The sequence below is a fragment of the Octodon degus genome, unplaced genomic scaffold (genome assembly GCF_000260255.1).
Source record: "Octodon degus isolate 3935 unplaced genomic scaffold, OctDeg1.0 scaffold00019, whole genome shotgun sequence".
Taxonomy (NCBI): Eukaryota; Metazoa; Chordata; class Mammalia; order Rodentia; family Octodontidae; genus Octodon; species Octodon degus.
This window is the reverse complement of record NW_004524595.1, coordinates 23,129,300-23,143,951: the sequence shown is the minus strand read 5'-3', so window position 1 is coordinate 23,143,951 and position 14,652 is coordinate 23,129,300. Positions and strand designations below refer to the sequence as shown.

Here is a 14,652-nt window from a genome sequence, read left to right as displayed (position 1 = left end):
CAGGCACATCGGGGTACAGCAGAGGGACATAATTCCTAGTTGTGAGGGGCAGGGTGTCTTTCCAGTCTTGCCTAGCCACTACCTACCAACCTATCCTCCAATGAGCACATGATCCAGTCCAAACTGACAAATTTCTTTATTGAGGAAGGTCAGCTTTGACTGATGCCAGACAGAGGAAGGAAAGGGGAAGTGAGAAGAAATAGGCCCCAAGGCAAGGGCTGACAGGACAACCTCTCTTTCATCCGGGAGGAAGTGAGGAGACACATATCCATTCACCTCCACCATGTCCCCTTCATCACTGGCCCAGTACATGTGGAGCATGTACTCCTCGGTGCAGTCTCCTCCCCTTTCCTCCCCCATCTGTGCCCAGGTCTGTGTGTGTAGAACCAAGCAGATCTCTGGATGGGCAGAGGAGGAGCCTGGCTGCGCTGGCCCACTGGCAGCACACAGCGCAGGGATGGGACCATGGGCTGGCAGCTCCTGGCACTCCCCAGAGCAGCTCTCTGAAGCTCATCCAATAACCTGCTGCATGGGCCGCAGGAGGTGTGGAGATAATGACTATTTTCTGAATAGCGTGCTGTTTAAACAGCCCTGCTGCGGTGTTTAGAGAAATTCAGGATGTTTTTTCATCCCAGGTGCTGTCGGAGCTGCCTGGCGAGGTTAACGCACCTCGCAGGCGTTAAGAACAGGTGGCGGCTAGCCAGATTGCTGGCAGTAGGGTGGCAGTTGTTTTCCTCATTCCAGCAGTTGGCAGAGAAATGCATGCTTTGGTACAATCAGTAGCTTCCTATCCTCACCAAAGGGATGTGTTTTCCCCAGCACTGGAGTGTGAAGATGCCGCACACTCCTCAGAAGCCCCCTCAGAGAGAGGACAAAGTCCTAGGTCACAGATGCTGCCCAGACACCCCCGCGATGTACCCATTCTTAAGCCCTTCCACAGGCAGAACTCAAGACCTACTCAAGTCAGTGCAAGAGGGTACACGAGTTCATGGGGGTGTGTGTGTGTGTGTGTGTGTGTGTGTGTGTGTGTGTATGCCCACCTAGAAGTGTTATTGAAAGAATTTAAGAACAAAAATAGATCTGAAAATCAAAAGATTCAAAAATGAGCCACAAATAACCTGTGGTTCCTCATGTCTCTCAGGAGCCACAGGAGGACTCCTCCATTCTCTGGTTTCCTCCTGGACTCAGCCCTGCCCCTCACCAATTTTGGCCTTGGCCCCCAAGCCCACCAGCCTCTGTCGCCTCCTCTAACTCCTGCCTTATTGATAATGTCTGTCCCTATTCCTCTGTTCTATCCATTGCCTTTGTTATCCCTGAACTTTCCCTAAACATCTACCTGTTTCACTCCTGCTTTAAGTTTCAGGAGAGAAGGACTTTGTCCTGAGCATCATCACAGCCACAGCCCCTGCAACAACATGATGCAGCCAGGCCAACTCTTGGCAAGTGCATGGTCCCTCACAGTCCATGTCCTCTACTACCATGAAACATCTGAGTTTCTTGGTTAAAAATTCTCAAAAGCAATCACTTGATTGGTTCCCTGATTTCAGCATTTGCCCTTGGTCCAATCAAGCAGGTAAAAGATGGAGCTGTAGGACGCCCCTTCCAAGAGTTGTGAAAGGTGCTGGGTCTCTTGAGAGACCTACAGGTGAAGAATGAAGCTTTGAAGCATATCTCAAGGGACTCACTGTCCTTTACAGTTACTTGATGTTACACGCATATACATGGATGTGTGCCACACATTCACCCCTCTCATCTTAAGACATCTGGCTCACACTGGGTGCTCAAATGCTTGTTAGGTCCCTGCTTCCAGATCCTGCATCAAGCTGTTCCCTCTCTTCCAGCAGGGCTCGCTCCTGCTATCAGCCTATAGATATTATCCCCTCATTTCAGCATTCAGCTTCACTTCATCTCCTCCACAGATTCTGCCATTCTGAACTCTTTTCTCCAAACTCCGGGACCACCTTGGTTCATCATCTCCAGGGGACTTACTCTAGGCTTCTTGCCAAGAGAAAGGTAACAATCAGACAATAAGATGCCACACAGAGCCCCCATCAGTGATAATCTAAAGTTGCACCCACAGTTAGATAGAACTAACACATGATATCCGTCAAGGGTGAATGAGACTGCCCTGAGTGTATTCACATGAAAGGCACAAGTACCTGAGGATGGCCATCTGAGAGTGCTGTGGCAGCATAAAGTGACTCACAGAGACACAGTGAGGGGGCGGAGGATGTGATGGTTTGTATATAGATGTCCCCTCAAAGCCTCATGCAGATATGGGGGACAGGTTTTTCAGAGATTGCTGAATCTCAAGTTTGTGATTGATTCACAGTCCAATGCTGGGATAAAGGACAAGGATGCTGAGATTAAGGGTGAGTGATTGCTGGATCCATCCACTGACTGGACTGGCACCTCCCTAATCCCAGCAGTCTGTATAGGATAAAAAGGGGCAGAAAGAGGCTTGTCTTGCCCACTTGTTGCTTTGCTACCTTCTGCCCACCTTGACTGCTCTCCTCTGCCAAGCTACCATGCCTTGGAGCCAGCAGATTATGGACTGAAACCTCTACAAACTGTGAGTTAAATAAACCTTTCCTCCTCTATCTTTGGGTGTCAGGTATTTTCTCTCAGCAATGAAAGAAAAGAAACTCCGCCCCCTCACTGTGTCTCTGTGAGTCACTTTATGCTGCCACAGCACTCTCAGATGGCCATCCTCAGGTACTTGTGCCTTTCATGTGAATACACTCAGGGCAGTCTCATAATCTCTGGCCACTCAACAACCAATCTAACACCATCGTTCATGGTCTTGGCTGTGCATTAGCATCACCTGGCATGTTCTGAAAAGAAACTTGTATTCTGGAAGAAACTTGTACACATTTTGCAAAGTGAAAGAAACCAATCTGTGAAGGCTACCTGGTATGTGATACAGTTCTGCGCCATTCTTGGAAGGGCAAATCATGGACACAAGGCCCAGCAGATGACGGGTTAGTGGGGAAGGAGGACCGAATAGGCCCATCCGAGAGGGCTCTGTGTAAAGTGGGACATGTGCTGTTGTACATGTCTCAGCTCACAGGGCACAACACCCAGAGTAAACCTTGAAGTACATTATGGGCTCTGAGCGAGAGTGTGTCAGTGCATCATTAATGGTAACAAATGCACCACTCGGACAGGGGAGGCTGGAAATGGGGAGGCTACCATGGGAAGGAACTATCTGTGCTTTCTGCTTAATCTACTGTAAACTTAAAAATTTGCTGAGAAATAAAGTCTAGGGCAGGAGAGATAGCGCAGTGGACTAAGCAAAAGGACCAGGGTTCGATCCCCATTATCCAGGCCTTTCCAGCCCTGCCTCCAGGACATGCACAGCCAGCAACCGTGTCCAGTCCAGGCATGGTGGCCTATGCCTGAGGAGGCTGAAAACAGGTGGATCACTAGGAGTTTGAGCTGCATAGTGAGACCCTGTATCAAATCATTGAAAAGAAAAAAAGAAAGTTTACAAATAAATGTCTATGTCCAGGTTCTACAATAGAGGCTGTGACTAAGTTACAGGCATTGAGAGCCACTTAGCTGGAGTTATATCAAAATATAAGAGAAAGATAAGGGCCTCAGTTCCAAAGTGGCCTGAGCATAAACCTTAGCCTCACCATTCACCAGCTTTGCCATCTTCCACAAGTTATTTAAATTCTCTGGGTTTTGAACTGTGGCAGAGTGCTGCCTGGCATGTACAAGACCATGAGTTCAATCCCTGCCTCCACAAAAGACAAACATGCAGTGCATCTCTCAGCCTTTCTCTTCATAAGCACTAGGAACTGCAGCGATGGACACACTCTTAAATACCCAGCACTCTGGGAGGTTGAGGCAGGAGAATCACAAGTTCAAGGCTCATCTGAGAAATTTAGTGATTCAGTGAGATCCTCTCTCTAAAAATATTTTTTATAAATATTTTTTCTGAAAAAATATATATATATATTTTTTTTTGGTGGAACCAGGGATTGAACTCAGGCTCTTGTGCTTGCCAGGGAAGCACTTATTCCACTGAGCCATCTCCCCAGCCCCATCAAAAAAATATTTTTAAATAGTCTATCAGTCTATGAAGGCCCTGGGCTCAATCATTTGTACTGTAGGGGGAAAAAAAGCAAATCTAATAATTCCTACCTTCCATAATAGGTGTAACATGTTCAAACTTCCTTTTATACAATGCACCCTCAATGAAATGGCATATAAATACTAATTTCTCCCACAACTTGTTGCAGAGTAATGATCAACACTGTTTTAAACAAGCAAAACAGTGTCACCTACACAGCAAAACACTGGGGTTGAAGGCAGGGGATGGCTTTGCCTCTCCATTGGCCCACTCTGCCCTGCATATAATAGGCAAGGTACATACAGGCAGGTCCACCCACATCTCCAGGCTCTGACATTTCACTGAGGCAACACCCATTAATAGGCAACACTCGTGTCAGCAACTTCAGACCACGAGGCAGCTATTCCACCACCAGGCAGCTGACCCAGAAGCCAATGACTGCTCTTGAATGAGAATGCTGTGTCCACAGAAAGCTAAGGGCAGCAAAGACCCTGTGGCAACATCACAGGAATGCGGACCAGGCACAGAGCACAGTCTTCGGGCACGCTTGTGTATGAGGAAAAATGCTATCATGCTACAAAAGGAACTAGGATAAATAACTTTCCAATTTTATATTAGCAAAATAATAACATCCAGTTTCCAAAGCACATTAAATGAACACTTTTTGGCTTTGCACAATACTTGACCTTTTTCCCACTCACAACTAGAACTTCAAGCACAATGGTATGAAGCTGGGAGCTTACAGAATCCAGCTTTAAGCAGGCCAGCCATGGGCATAAAACCAACATGCTGCAACCACTGTGGGAGAGAAAATAGCCCATTTTAATTAGGATAATTATTTAGCAACTTATTTTAGACTTGCAAATTGTTGAGAAGCATAGGTCCCTACTTTGAAATACAAGATGTGGGTGGAAATTTTAAAGTTGGAATCGACAGAATAAGATAACACAAACTATTACAAGTCAAACTAAAACATATTTAGTGTAACGAAAGTAGATTCCGGACCCTAGATCATTAATTGACCTGTTGATTTTTCTCAACTGAGAACTCCACCTAGGATTTGTTCATTATCCTTGGTAATAGGCCTCAGCAATGTACAGTTCAGGGGGCACATACAGACTATCACATGTTTTGTAAATAAACTTTTAACAGAACGAACCCACAGTCATCAGTTTGTATATCATGTGTGACTGCTTTCATATTGCACCGGCAGACTTGTGCAGTTGTGAACTTGTGTCTGACCCTCAAAGTTGAAAAATTTACCACCTGAGCCTTTATAAAACATTTGACAATCTCTACTCTATAGAAATGCAACATAATATCATTTCCCCAACAGAAATACTTAGTCTAAACCCAAGAGTTTGAGTAAAAATGCATTAAAATATGTTAGAAGATTTATGCCTTATCTGGAGCACATGGAATAGCAATGACTCATTTATTGTTTGTTACATACCATTTGGGCAAAAACACTTTATACTACTAAATATCTACTGTTATATAGATAAGAGTTATGCTAAAAGCAAAGGTTTCATTTCAGTCTTTATTAGTAATTACTAAGTAGTTATTTTCACCTAACAGAGAAACTTGGAAAAGAAACACAATTTCATATTATTTCTGTCTTCGTTTTTCCACAGACTAAATATAAAAGGAAATGGAAGTGGTGTGTTAGACCCACTCAGCACTCTCTAACAGAGATGAAATAGTGTCAATTACATGCACTGCAGTTGTTTTAAAGCAAAGTGAAACATAAAATATACTCAACTTAATTAAAGCATAAAAATGAAATGAGGTATCAATAGCAAAAGAATGAGAACAGCAGTTCTGGTATGGTAATCTTATTTCTGCATCTCGATTTACTGCATCCAAAATTGTGTGGGTTTAAAGCAGTCATTATGGGAACCCAGTTAAAATTGCGCAACAAAGAAGGGGAAGAACCATTTAAATAAGTGACATTTTTCTTTTTGCATTCAGCTATTGTCTAGAAAAGGGGCTATTAAATTTTTAAGCCAGTTTTTAATCAAAGTTTAGTGGTACAATATTTAATTGAAAACAACAGCAGATGTTCTGTATCAAAACATCTTGCTTAACGGCTAAAGCAGGGTCTGAGGATTTATTTAATGAGATAATGGCTGGTCTGAGGGCAGAGCAGCATTTTTCTGTCTACTCAGAGCACGAAGACCCACAGGTCTGGACCCGGCTAGGCTCTGCTGCCGCGTTCTGCTCCTCCTTGCCTGCTTTCCTGTCTCTCCTTGTGGGGTCGAAGCTAGAATGGGTCTTCCTAATACCAAACAGGCTCTGTCCTAAACTAGACTGGATTTGAAAAAGATGAGCGGCAGAAAATTGATCAGCAAGAGACAAAGAACTCCTCGTTCGTTCGTGCTTGCGCGCAGGTGCCAAGCTAGCTGAGTACGGCGTAGTAGCCAGCTGGAGCAACCTGAAAACTAGTCATCGCCCTCGGGTTCTCACGATTGGATGGCCCGATGCAGAGCAGTAAGCTAAGGCGAGCAACCCTCCGTGGAGAAACCAGACCCAAGACTTCCCGCTCAAAGCAAGGTCCTCACTGCACACCCCCCTGGCTGTTGAGCCCAGAGAAAAATACTTTGCCTCCTATGGGCCCTGGATAGTTTTTCAATACACCCTAGCAGAAGAGAAGACTAGAACAAGAGCAGCCAGATTCCAAATGAGACTAGTCCTAAAGTTTAATTGACCTCCTACCCTAAAAGTCTCCGGGAAAGGCATAGGCAAAGGCAGAGCCTGGCCAGGAGGACGGGTGGATTGGGCAAATCTGGGAGCCGGGACCTGATGGACTCCCTGGAAGGAAAAAAGGGAGGGAGGGAGGGAGGGAGGGCACAAGGGAGGGAAGGCAGGAGGGAGGAGGCCCCACCACAGGGGTGGAAGGAGCAGCCTGGCGTGCAGACACAAATGCAGAGCACCTGACAAGAGTCACGGAGCACAGTTCCAACCCAGGCAGCTCAGCGAGGAGCTGGGCTTCCCGCAGATGGCTCGGCTCGCAGACATCTATAACCTTGGCAGTGGCGTCGGGCAGGATCCTTGGCTTGGCTGAGCTTCAGAAGCAAAGCGATTCCCAGGAGGGAAAGAGGCAAGGGAGGCCAGTTCCTCTTCCTGTTGTTTAAAAAAAAAAAAAAAAAAACAGTCTAGGGATGAGGTAACTGCTCCCTTTTTTCGGGGAATTCCAAAGTGTTGTTGTTAGCTGCTAAGTAAAATTAGCCCTAAAGTCAAGCAGGGCTTTTTTATCTGCTTGGTCTTAGCAGGTAGTTCCTGGAGCAGATGCTCATAACCTGAGCATTTTCCCCTGTGGCTCCCAACTCTGTCATAGTGAAATGGGTCCATTCTGCATAAAAATTTTCACAGCATAAACCCCTGCCTGGCCAGGACTGCCTCAGAGGACCAAGTTAAGAATTGCATGTGTTCTAACTAGTTCAAGGCAGTTACATCTAAAATAGCTTTTATTCAGTTCCCAATGAGCTCCTTCTCGAAACTTCTATTAGTACAGTATTACAATAATCATGCAATGCAGATAGTGATCCTGCAAGATGGCCTCTGAGAGGCGCCTGCAATAGGAGATGTGTCTCTCCCACCTTACACTGCTTTGCTGGCCTTGATAGCATCCAGCACTTCATTCCAACTGCTAAGGGGGTGGGTGGTTTGCCAGGATCCGCATCACTGCTCCTCCCAGCACTGTGCTGAAGACCTCCTGACGCCTCCACCGGGTCTGCATCACACCACTGGGGCTGGTGAGCCTCCCTGGGACACCCTGCCTTTCTACCCTCTGGCCCCATGTTTCCAGACACTGGGCCACACAAGGGACAGCGTGAGTCCCCTAAAGACCCAGGAGTCAGGAGGTCCTTCTCTTCTGAGCTGTGTCTTCTCACCCCAGCCTTATCTTGCAGCCACATCCTCCACAGGAAGAAAGCTCCTAGGTAGTCTGCAGCCTTGAAGGTGTTGATTGTCAAGCCCGCTACTATCTGCATCAATGATCAGTGGACTTTGAGCACCAAGACTAAGGAACATGGGCAGAAGCATCACCTCTGAGCCATAAGGAAAGATAGGAAACAAGGCGGAATTCACGCCTAAGAGAATGACCTAAGAGAATGTCACACAACAAGAATCAACAGAAAGAAGGACTTAAAAAGTCCTCCCTTTATTGGAGCACCTCTGGACCCGTTTCAAAGCAATACTTTAATGCAGCATGGTGGCGCATGCCTACAGTTCCAGCTACGCAGCAGGCTGAGACAGGAGGATCTTAAGTTTGAGGCCAGCCTGGGCTATAGTGAGAACCTGTCTCAAAATAAAATTTAAAAAGCAAAAAGGACTGGAAATGTAGCTCACCTGTAGATTACTTAGAGGACTTCCTTGGCGTGCCAAACCTGGTTGAATCCCTAGTGGAAGAAACACACACACACACACACACACACACACACACACACACGTTTCTAGTAAGCATTGTTGCTATGACATAGGGCAGTTACTAAAGGAGGTGACTTGGCACTAAGAAAATTGGCTCTGAAATTTGACAGTGCCAAACTTGTCAGAATCAAAACAGGGTCACTTGGTCAAGCCCATCCAGATAAATAAAATAAGGGAAGCCACAGATTGTAAAGGAGGTCTAGTATGCACACGCCTGACCATGGAAGACTGCCAGATCCCCAACTCTGCCCAAATCCCAATGGAAACTTACACCAAAATAATAATAATAATAATAATAATAATAATAATAATAATATTTGCGCAAGTACGTCTGCTCAGTGTCTGTTTAATCCTGGACACCACCCTGTTGCTCCTTGTAAACCAAGGGTTGTTATTTCCAATTATTTTGTGCAGCCATCTTCATTCTTTCAAAACTTCCCCTCGCTCAGCCTCCTGAAACAGCAGCACCTGTACTATCACTACCATTCCCAAGTAAACACCATTATCCCTTAGAGAGCCCCTCTCTGTCTGTTATTCAGGGTAACAATAGCAACAGGCTGCAACAATACTGAAATGAGCTTGTTATTCACTTAAGAGGCTGACACCCAGGTAACTACACTGCAGGTGCAGACAACAAACACATGTATGTCATTCACATAGTAACTCTTAGGAAAAAAGTGAAAGGAATGTTATGATTCCAACACTTCAACAAGCTTATTGACCAACTTTTTACCAGTCAAAGGAATGGTGGACTCATCCTTTTACCAGGCCAGCTGATCCTGTGCTCAGAAGACAAGAATCGATGCTTTCAGAATAAAAACTCTCAGACACTTCTTCCTGGAAGTATTTTACTCTCAATTACTCCTGTGACTCAATCATTGGAAATATTTTATTCATCCCTGGTTTGCTGTTCTTCCAGCCTTCTTACCATGAAGAGGCTTTTTTATTTTTCTCCATTGCCAAGGTGAATCACAGAATCGGGCAACTGGGGATTAATACAGGTTACATCATTTACCCTCCCCTCAAAGGATCAAATCCTCTCCCCATTTTTCAAAAGAAGGATGGAGCCTAATTATGGACTAACCCAATGATTCTTGTCTACTTGTCATCAAAAGAGAAAGAAGCTCCCCGATTTACTTGATAGGGAATGTAAAGGTAAAACTCTGTGTTAATTCGAAGTTAAAGTGTAAAATAATGAATGCTGAATAAGGAAATGAAGCCCTTGGCATTTTACCAGTCTCACGTGACATGCAGAACAGCGAAGGGAAAAGTTGAAAATCTAAATTTCCTTTGCAACTGTGTAGACTTGGAAGGTGGCTGCTACACACTGACCTTGTGAAATCTCCCCGTGAGGGCCGTCACACTGGCGGGCAGAATGCGAAGCAACCACACACACAGATGTACACGCATCTTCCTTGATGAGTCAAAGCGGTCTTCAGGTATTTCTTGGTCCCCGACGGTGTAGGTTCAGGGCTGGCCGCGTGCTCGAGCATCACTTCTCTTTAAATGACCTCTAGAGAGTCCTTCGAGCTCTCTGATATTGAACTTTATAGGCTATTAATGCTGTTTCAATTATATCATTAGCGATTTCCCTGCACAGCAGTAGCACTTTTAAGAGCACAGATACAGAATACTGATAGGAAATCGGTTTCTGTCCAGTTTCCGCCCTTTACCATACAGTATGATTTTATCAGTGAGGGACTTTACAAACGGGCAGAACAGTTGTGGAGGTTTTAGTCAAGTGTCCCACAGTGTCTCTGAGACAATGTGAGGGAGGCTTCCTGATCCGGAGCTGTCCCAAAAGGGAAGGCCTGACTTATAGAGTCTAAGAGGAAAGCTCATCAGGCTGCCCAACACAAACCAGCATTAACAGTAGCCTTGCCCCAGACTCCACAGGGGAAGCCTCATTCATCTGGGTTCTCCTAAATTCCTCTCATAGCTGGTCATTCTGTCACTCTGTGTTGTGTGGAGGGGGTGCTGGGGCTTGAGCCTAGGACTCTGAGCTACATCCCCAGTTGTTTTTATTTTTATTTTGACACAGGGTCTCACTAAGTCACTAGTTGACCAGGCAGGGCTCAAACTTGTTATTCTCCTGCTACTGCAGGATCAAGGGAGAGGCAAGAGTGGGTTTGTGGTATAGGAAGATTATAGAAGAAAAATGGGTTCAAGTAGGCAATATATTAGAACAAAGGGGTCAGGCAGAATCACAGTACTTGAGAGGCAGAGACAGAAGAACCACCACAAGTTCAAGGCCAACCCGGGCTACATAATGAGACCTTGTCTCAAGCGCATGCTCACACACACAAAGAGAATTTCCAGAACTGCTTCAGAACTGCTGGCAAGAATTACGATAAGTGTGTTCAATGCCAGGGGGACTATTTGTGGAAATTAATGGTAGCATGTTTTTTACTATAATAATTTTTAAACTTCAAACATTCACCATACTTTGTAACCTCCAGCCCAAAGTTCTGGGCCTGGTGTACAAAGCCTTGGGCAGCTGGCACCCCTGGGCTGGGGTGATCAGCCACACGCCCTCCCTGCCCAATCATCTCCTACACACTGAGGATGAAGAAGGAGAGAAAACCTGAAGCCATACATAACCGCTGTCACACACTGTTGAACAGAACAACTTTTTCCTTCCCTAAAAATGGTACTATGCACTACAATCAAAAACTACATGTGCTATGTATTCATCACATTATTTTTTTAGAAATTAGCACATATTGGGCTGGGGAGATAGTTCAGTGGCCTAAGCACCTGTCTTGCAAGTGCAAAGACCTGAGACGAATCCCTAGTACCACAAGCCGTGCTGGCTCTGGAACCCCAGGGTGCACTGTGCCAGCCCCAAAACCGGGCGTGGTGGGGCATGCCTATAATCCCAGCACTAGGGAGGCTGAGACACAAGGATCACTACAAGTCTGAACTGCACAAAGAGACCCTGTAACAAATAAATAAATAAATAAATAAAAATTAAAAAGAAAACAGCACACATTCGACAAAAACTCATGCTAAGCTATTCTATCACCTTCACACATGACCCCCATTCACCTCACTATGAAAGCAGGTGGGGCGAACAGACTTCTCCCGTCTGCCTATGCCTGCTTCCCCTTTCCTGCCCTGTCTAATCAGCCAAAGGAGGAGCCAAGTATGTATGGTATCGGCCACAAAGGACCCCAGATCCCATTCTGACCTGGCCAGACACTTACTGGGGATGTGGCTTGCGTGTGCCCAAGGACAGAAGCAGCAGGAGCCACCACAAGACATCAGGCTTTCCCATGGGTGCCACAGGATTTGCTGCTTGAGGGCTTGGAACTGCTCCACCAAGAAGCTGCTCACAAACACCTAGCCCCAGCTACGGTTCTGGAGGAAGCATTGGCTGAGGTGGGGGAATGCTGAGCTAAACTAGGACAGAAGAAACGAAACTGTGGGGCATACCTCTGCTGAGACACTGCCCTTCGGTCATAGTGCCAGGCCACCTGTGCCACTCATCACAGTGGAGGAGGAGGGACACTCAGGAGCCACGGCCTTGTCTGCAGGGAAGGCTCAGAAAGAACCCATCCTGCAGTCCGACTTCTGGCTAAGGAAGCAGGAGGCTGCTGTAGGTTTGGTACTGGCTGAAAGAAGGAACAATTCTATCATGGATAGTAACAGCCACCATTACCTGTGGGTTTGCTTTCTGTGGTCTCAACTGCCCGCAGCCAACCAAGGTCTGAGAATATTAAATGGAAAACACCAAGCTGTGCACAGGGGCGCTCAGCTGCAAGCTCCATATGCAGGTGACTGAGGCAGGAACATGGAAAGTTCAAGGCCAGCCTGGACAACTTAGAGAGACTTGTTTCAAACCAAATTAAAAGGGGCTGGGGGTGCAATACAGTAGTAAAGCATTTGCCTCACATGTTTGAGGCCTTGGGTACAACCCCAGTACTGTTCCAAAAATAAGCAATTTCAATTCATACTTTTTTTTTTTTTTTCAGTACCAGGGATTGAACTCAGATCCTTGCGCTTACCAAGAAAGCATTTATTCTACTGAGCTATCTCCCTAGCTCCCTCAATTCATACATTTAAAATAACTTTTATTACACTATATTGTTATGATTTTTCTATTTTATCACTAGTTATTGTTAATCTGTTATTGTGCCTAATTTATAAATTAAATGCATACATGGGGGAAAAACATAGTCTATATAGAGTTTGGTACTGTCCACAGGTGAAGGCACCTCTGAGAACCTTAGAATGTGTCCTCTACAATAAGGGGGGACTACTGAGTCTCAGTACCTCTCATGTGGGGGAAAGGATGGAAGTCACATGTGAGAAGATGGGGAGGGAAGAAAGGCAGAAGACAGAGAAAGCGCAGGCTGTCAGTTGTAATTTTCTAAAGTCATTTGGCTAGAAAGTTATGAGGTAGGCATATTAGTTGGCTGGTACTACTACTACAAAATACTACAGACTGGATAGCTTAGACAACAGAAATGTATTCTTTCAGTTTCAGAGACTTAAAGGCCAAGATCAAGGTGAGGCCGCTCTGGCAGGTAAGGCAAGTGAGGCTTCTCCTATTGGCCTTCAGCTGGCTGCGTCCTTCCTGCAGTCTCATCTGGCTTTCCTCCAGGAGATAGCACCTCAAGTATCTCCTCAAGTATCTCTTCAAGTATCTCCTCCCTCTTTGCTTTAATAAGAGGATGCCAAACATATTGGGTTAGGGCCCCATCCTTACAGTCTCATTTTAATTTAATCACCTCTTTAAAAATAGTCATGTTTCTAGACAACTAGGGCCTCATTAGATACACTTAGGAGCATGAAAGACAGTTCAGCCCCCATCAACTCTATTCACACTTTCTGTTTCTTCTTGATCAGCGGCAGTAGTTTGTGCCTGCACAGAGGGATAACAGTGTGAGGAGCAGAAAGAGTGTGGCCCTCAGCCAGGCTGGAGACTTCTCTTCTAGGCTTGGAAGACTGGAGCCGGTGGCTTCTCAGCTGTCACATCTCGTTTCAGGCACAGTGGCTTAGGGGAACTGAAATAGAGGTTGAACCCTTCACACACTCACAACAACATGAATCATGAATTATAGAAACTGCCAGCTCCAGGTTTCTTCAGTAACTTGATGTTGCCATTCTTCTGAGTTTGAAAATTTTTATGTTCAGCCATTGAAAGGATTCTACGTATATTTTTTGTATTTAAAAATACTTTGTGCAACACCCACATTGCTTGTAACTGTACATTTCAATTTACTACCAGAATTGTATTGGTGTGCTAAAAAAAAGTCAGAAGACTCAAACTAAAGAAGAAAGAAAAGTGGCCATCAGCCAGCCAAAGAAAGGCCTGAGACAGATCTTTCCTTATTGGTTCTAAGGATCTTTTTTTTTTCTTTTTATGCAGGGTCTCACTACACAGCTTGGACTTGTAGTGATCCTCCTGATTCCTGCTTCCCTAGTGCTGGGATTACAGGTGTGCGCCACCACACCAGGACTCCATCACCAGCTCACCCCGCATGTGGTACCAGGGATCCTTACTGATTCTCCATGAAAAATCACGTGGCCAGAAGGTTAATCTTGGACTTCTAGCAGCCAAAACCCTGAGAAAATTAATTCCTGTGGTTTAAGTCTCCAGCCTATGTACTTTATTAAGCAGCCCTACAAACTAATACAGCTCTATAATAAACAATGAGATTAAATTAATAATCAATAAACTTTCCATAAAGAAAAGCCCAGGCCCAGATAGCTTCGCTCACAAAGGCGACCAAACACTTAGAGAAGAATTAATGTCAATTCTGACAAATTCTTCCCAAGAGCCCAGGGAACACTTCCTAACTCACTGTGAGAGGCCACGATTACCCCGATAATCCCACAGATGAAGATAGCACCTGGAGTCCAGCATCTCTATGGAAACAGGTATAAGAATAACCCTCCAAAAATATTAGCAAATCCATGGCTGGGGAGATGGCTCAGTGGAATAATGGCTTCCCTGGCAAGCCCAAGGGCCTGAGTTCAATCCCTGGTTCTGGAAAGAAAAAAAAAAAGTCTTTAAAAATATTAGCAAATCCAATCCAGAAACATAATAAAAGCTTACACACTATAGCAAAGTAGGATTTACGTCAGGAATATAAATTTGATTTTACATTCAAAAATAAGTTAGTCGGGCTGGGGAGATA

At 45.2% G+C, this 14,652-nt stretch overlaps 1 protein-coding gene across 1 annotated transcript in view; it reads left to right on the top strand.

Annotated features, from left to right (window-relative positions):
* The first annotated feature begins 912 nt into the window (after positions 1 to 912).
* Igfbp7 (insulin like growth factor binding protein 7) overlaps positions 913 to 14,652 on the top strand; it is a 92,889-nt gene continuing 79,149 nt past the window's right edge. The window contains exons 1-3 of the mRNA XM_012513856.2: positions 913 to 976; positions 2,123 to 2,134; positions 7,647 to 7,650. Of these exons, the coding sequence (XP_012369310.2) occupies positions 913 to 976; positions 2,123 to 2,134; positions 7,647 to 7,650 (80 nt within the window). The remainder of the gene's footprint in view (positions 977 to 2,122; positions 2,135 to 7,646; positions 7,651 to 14,652) is intronic.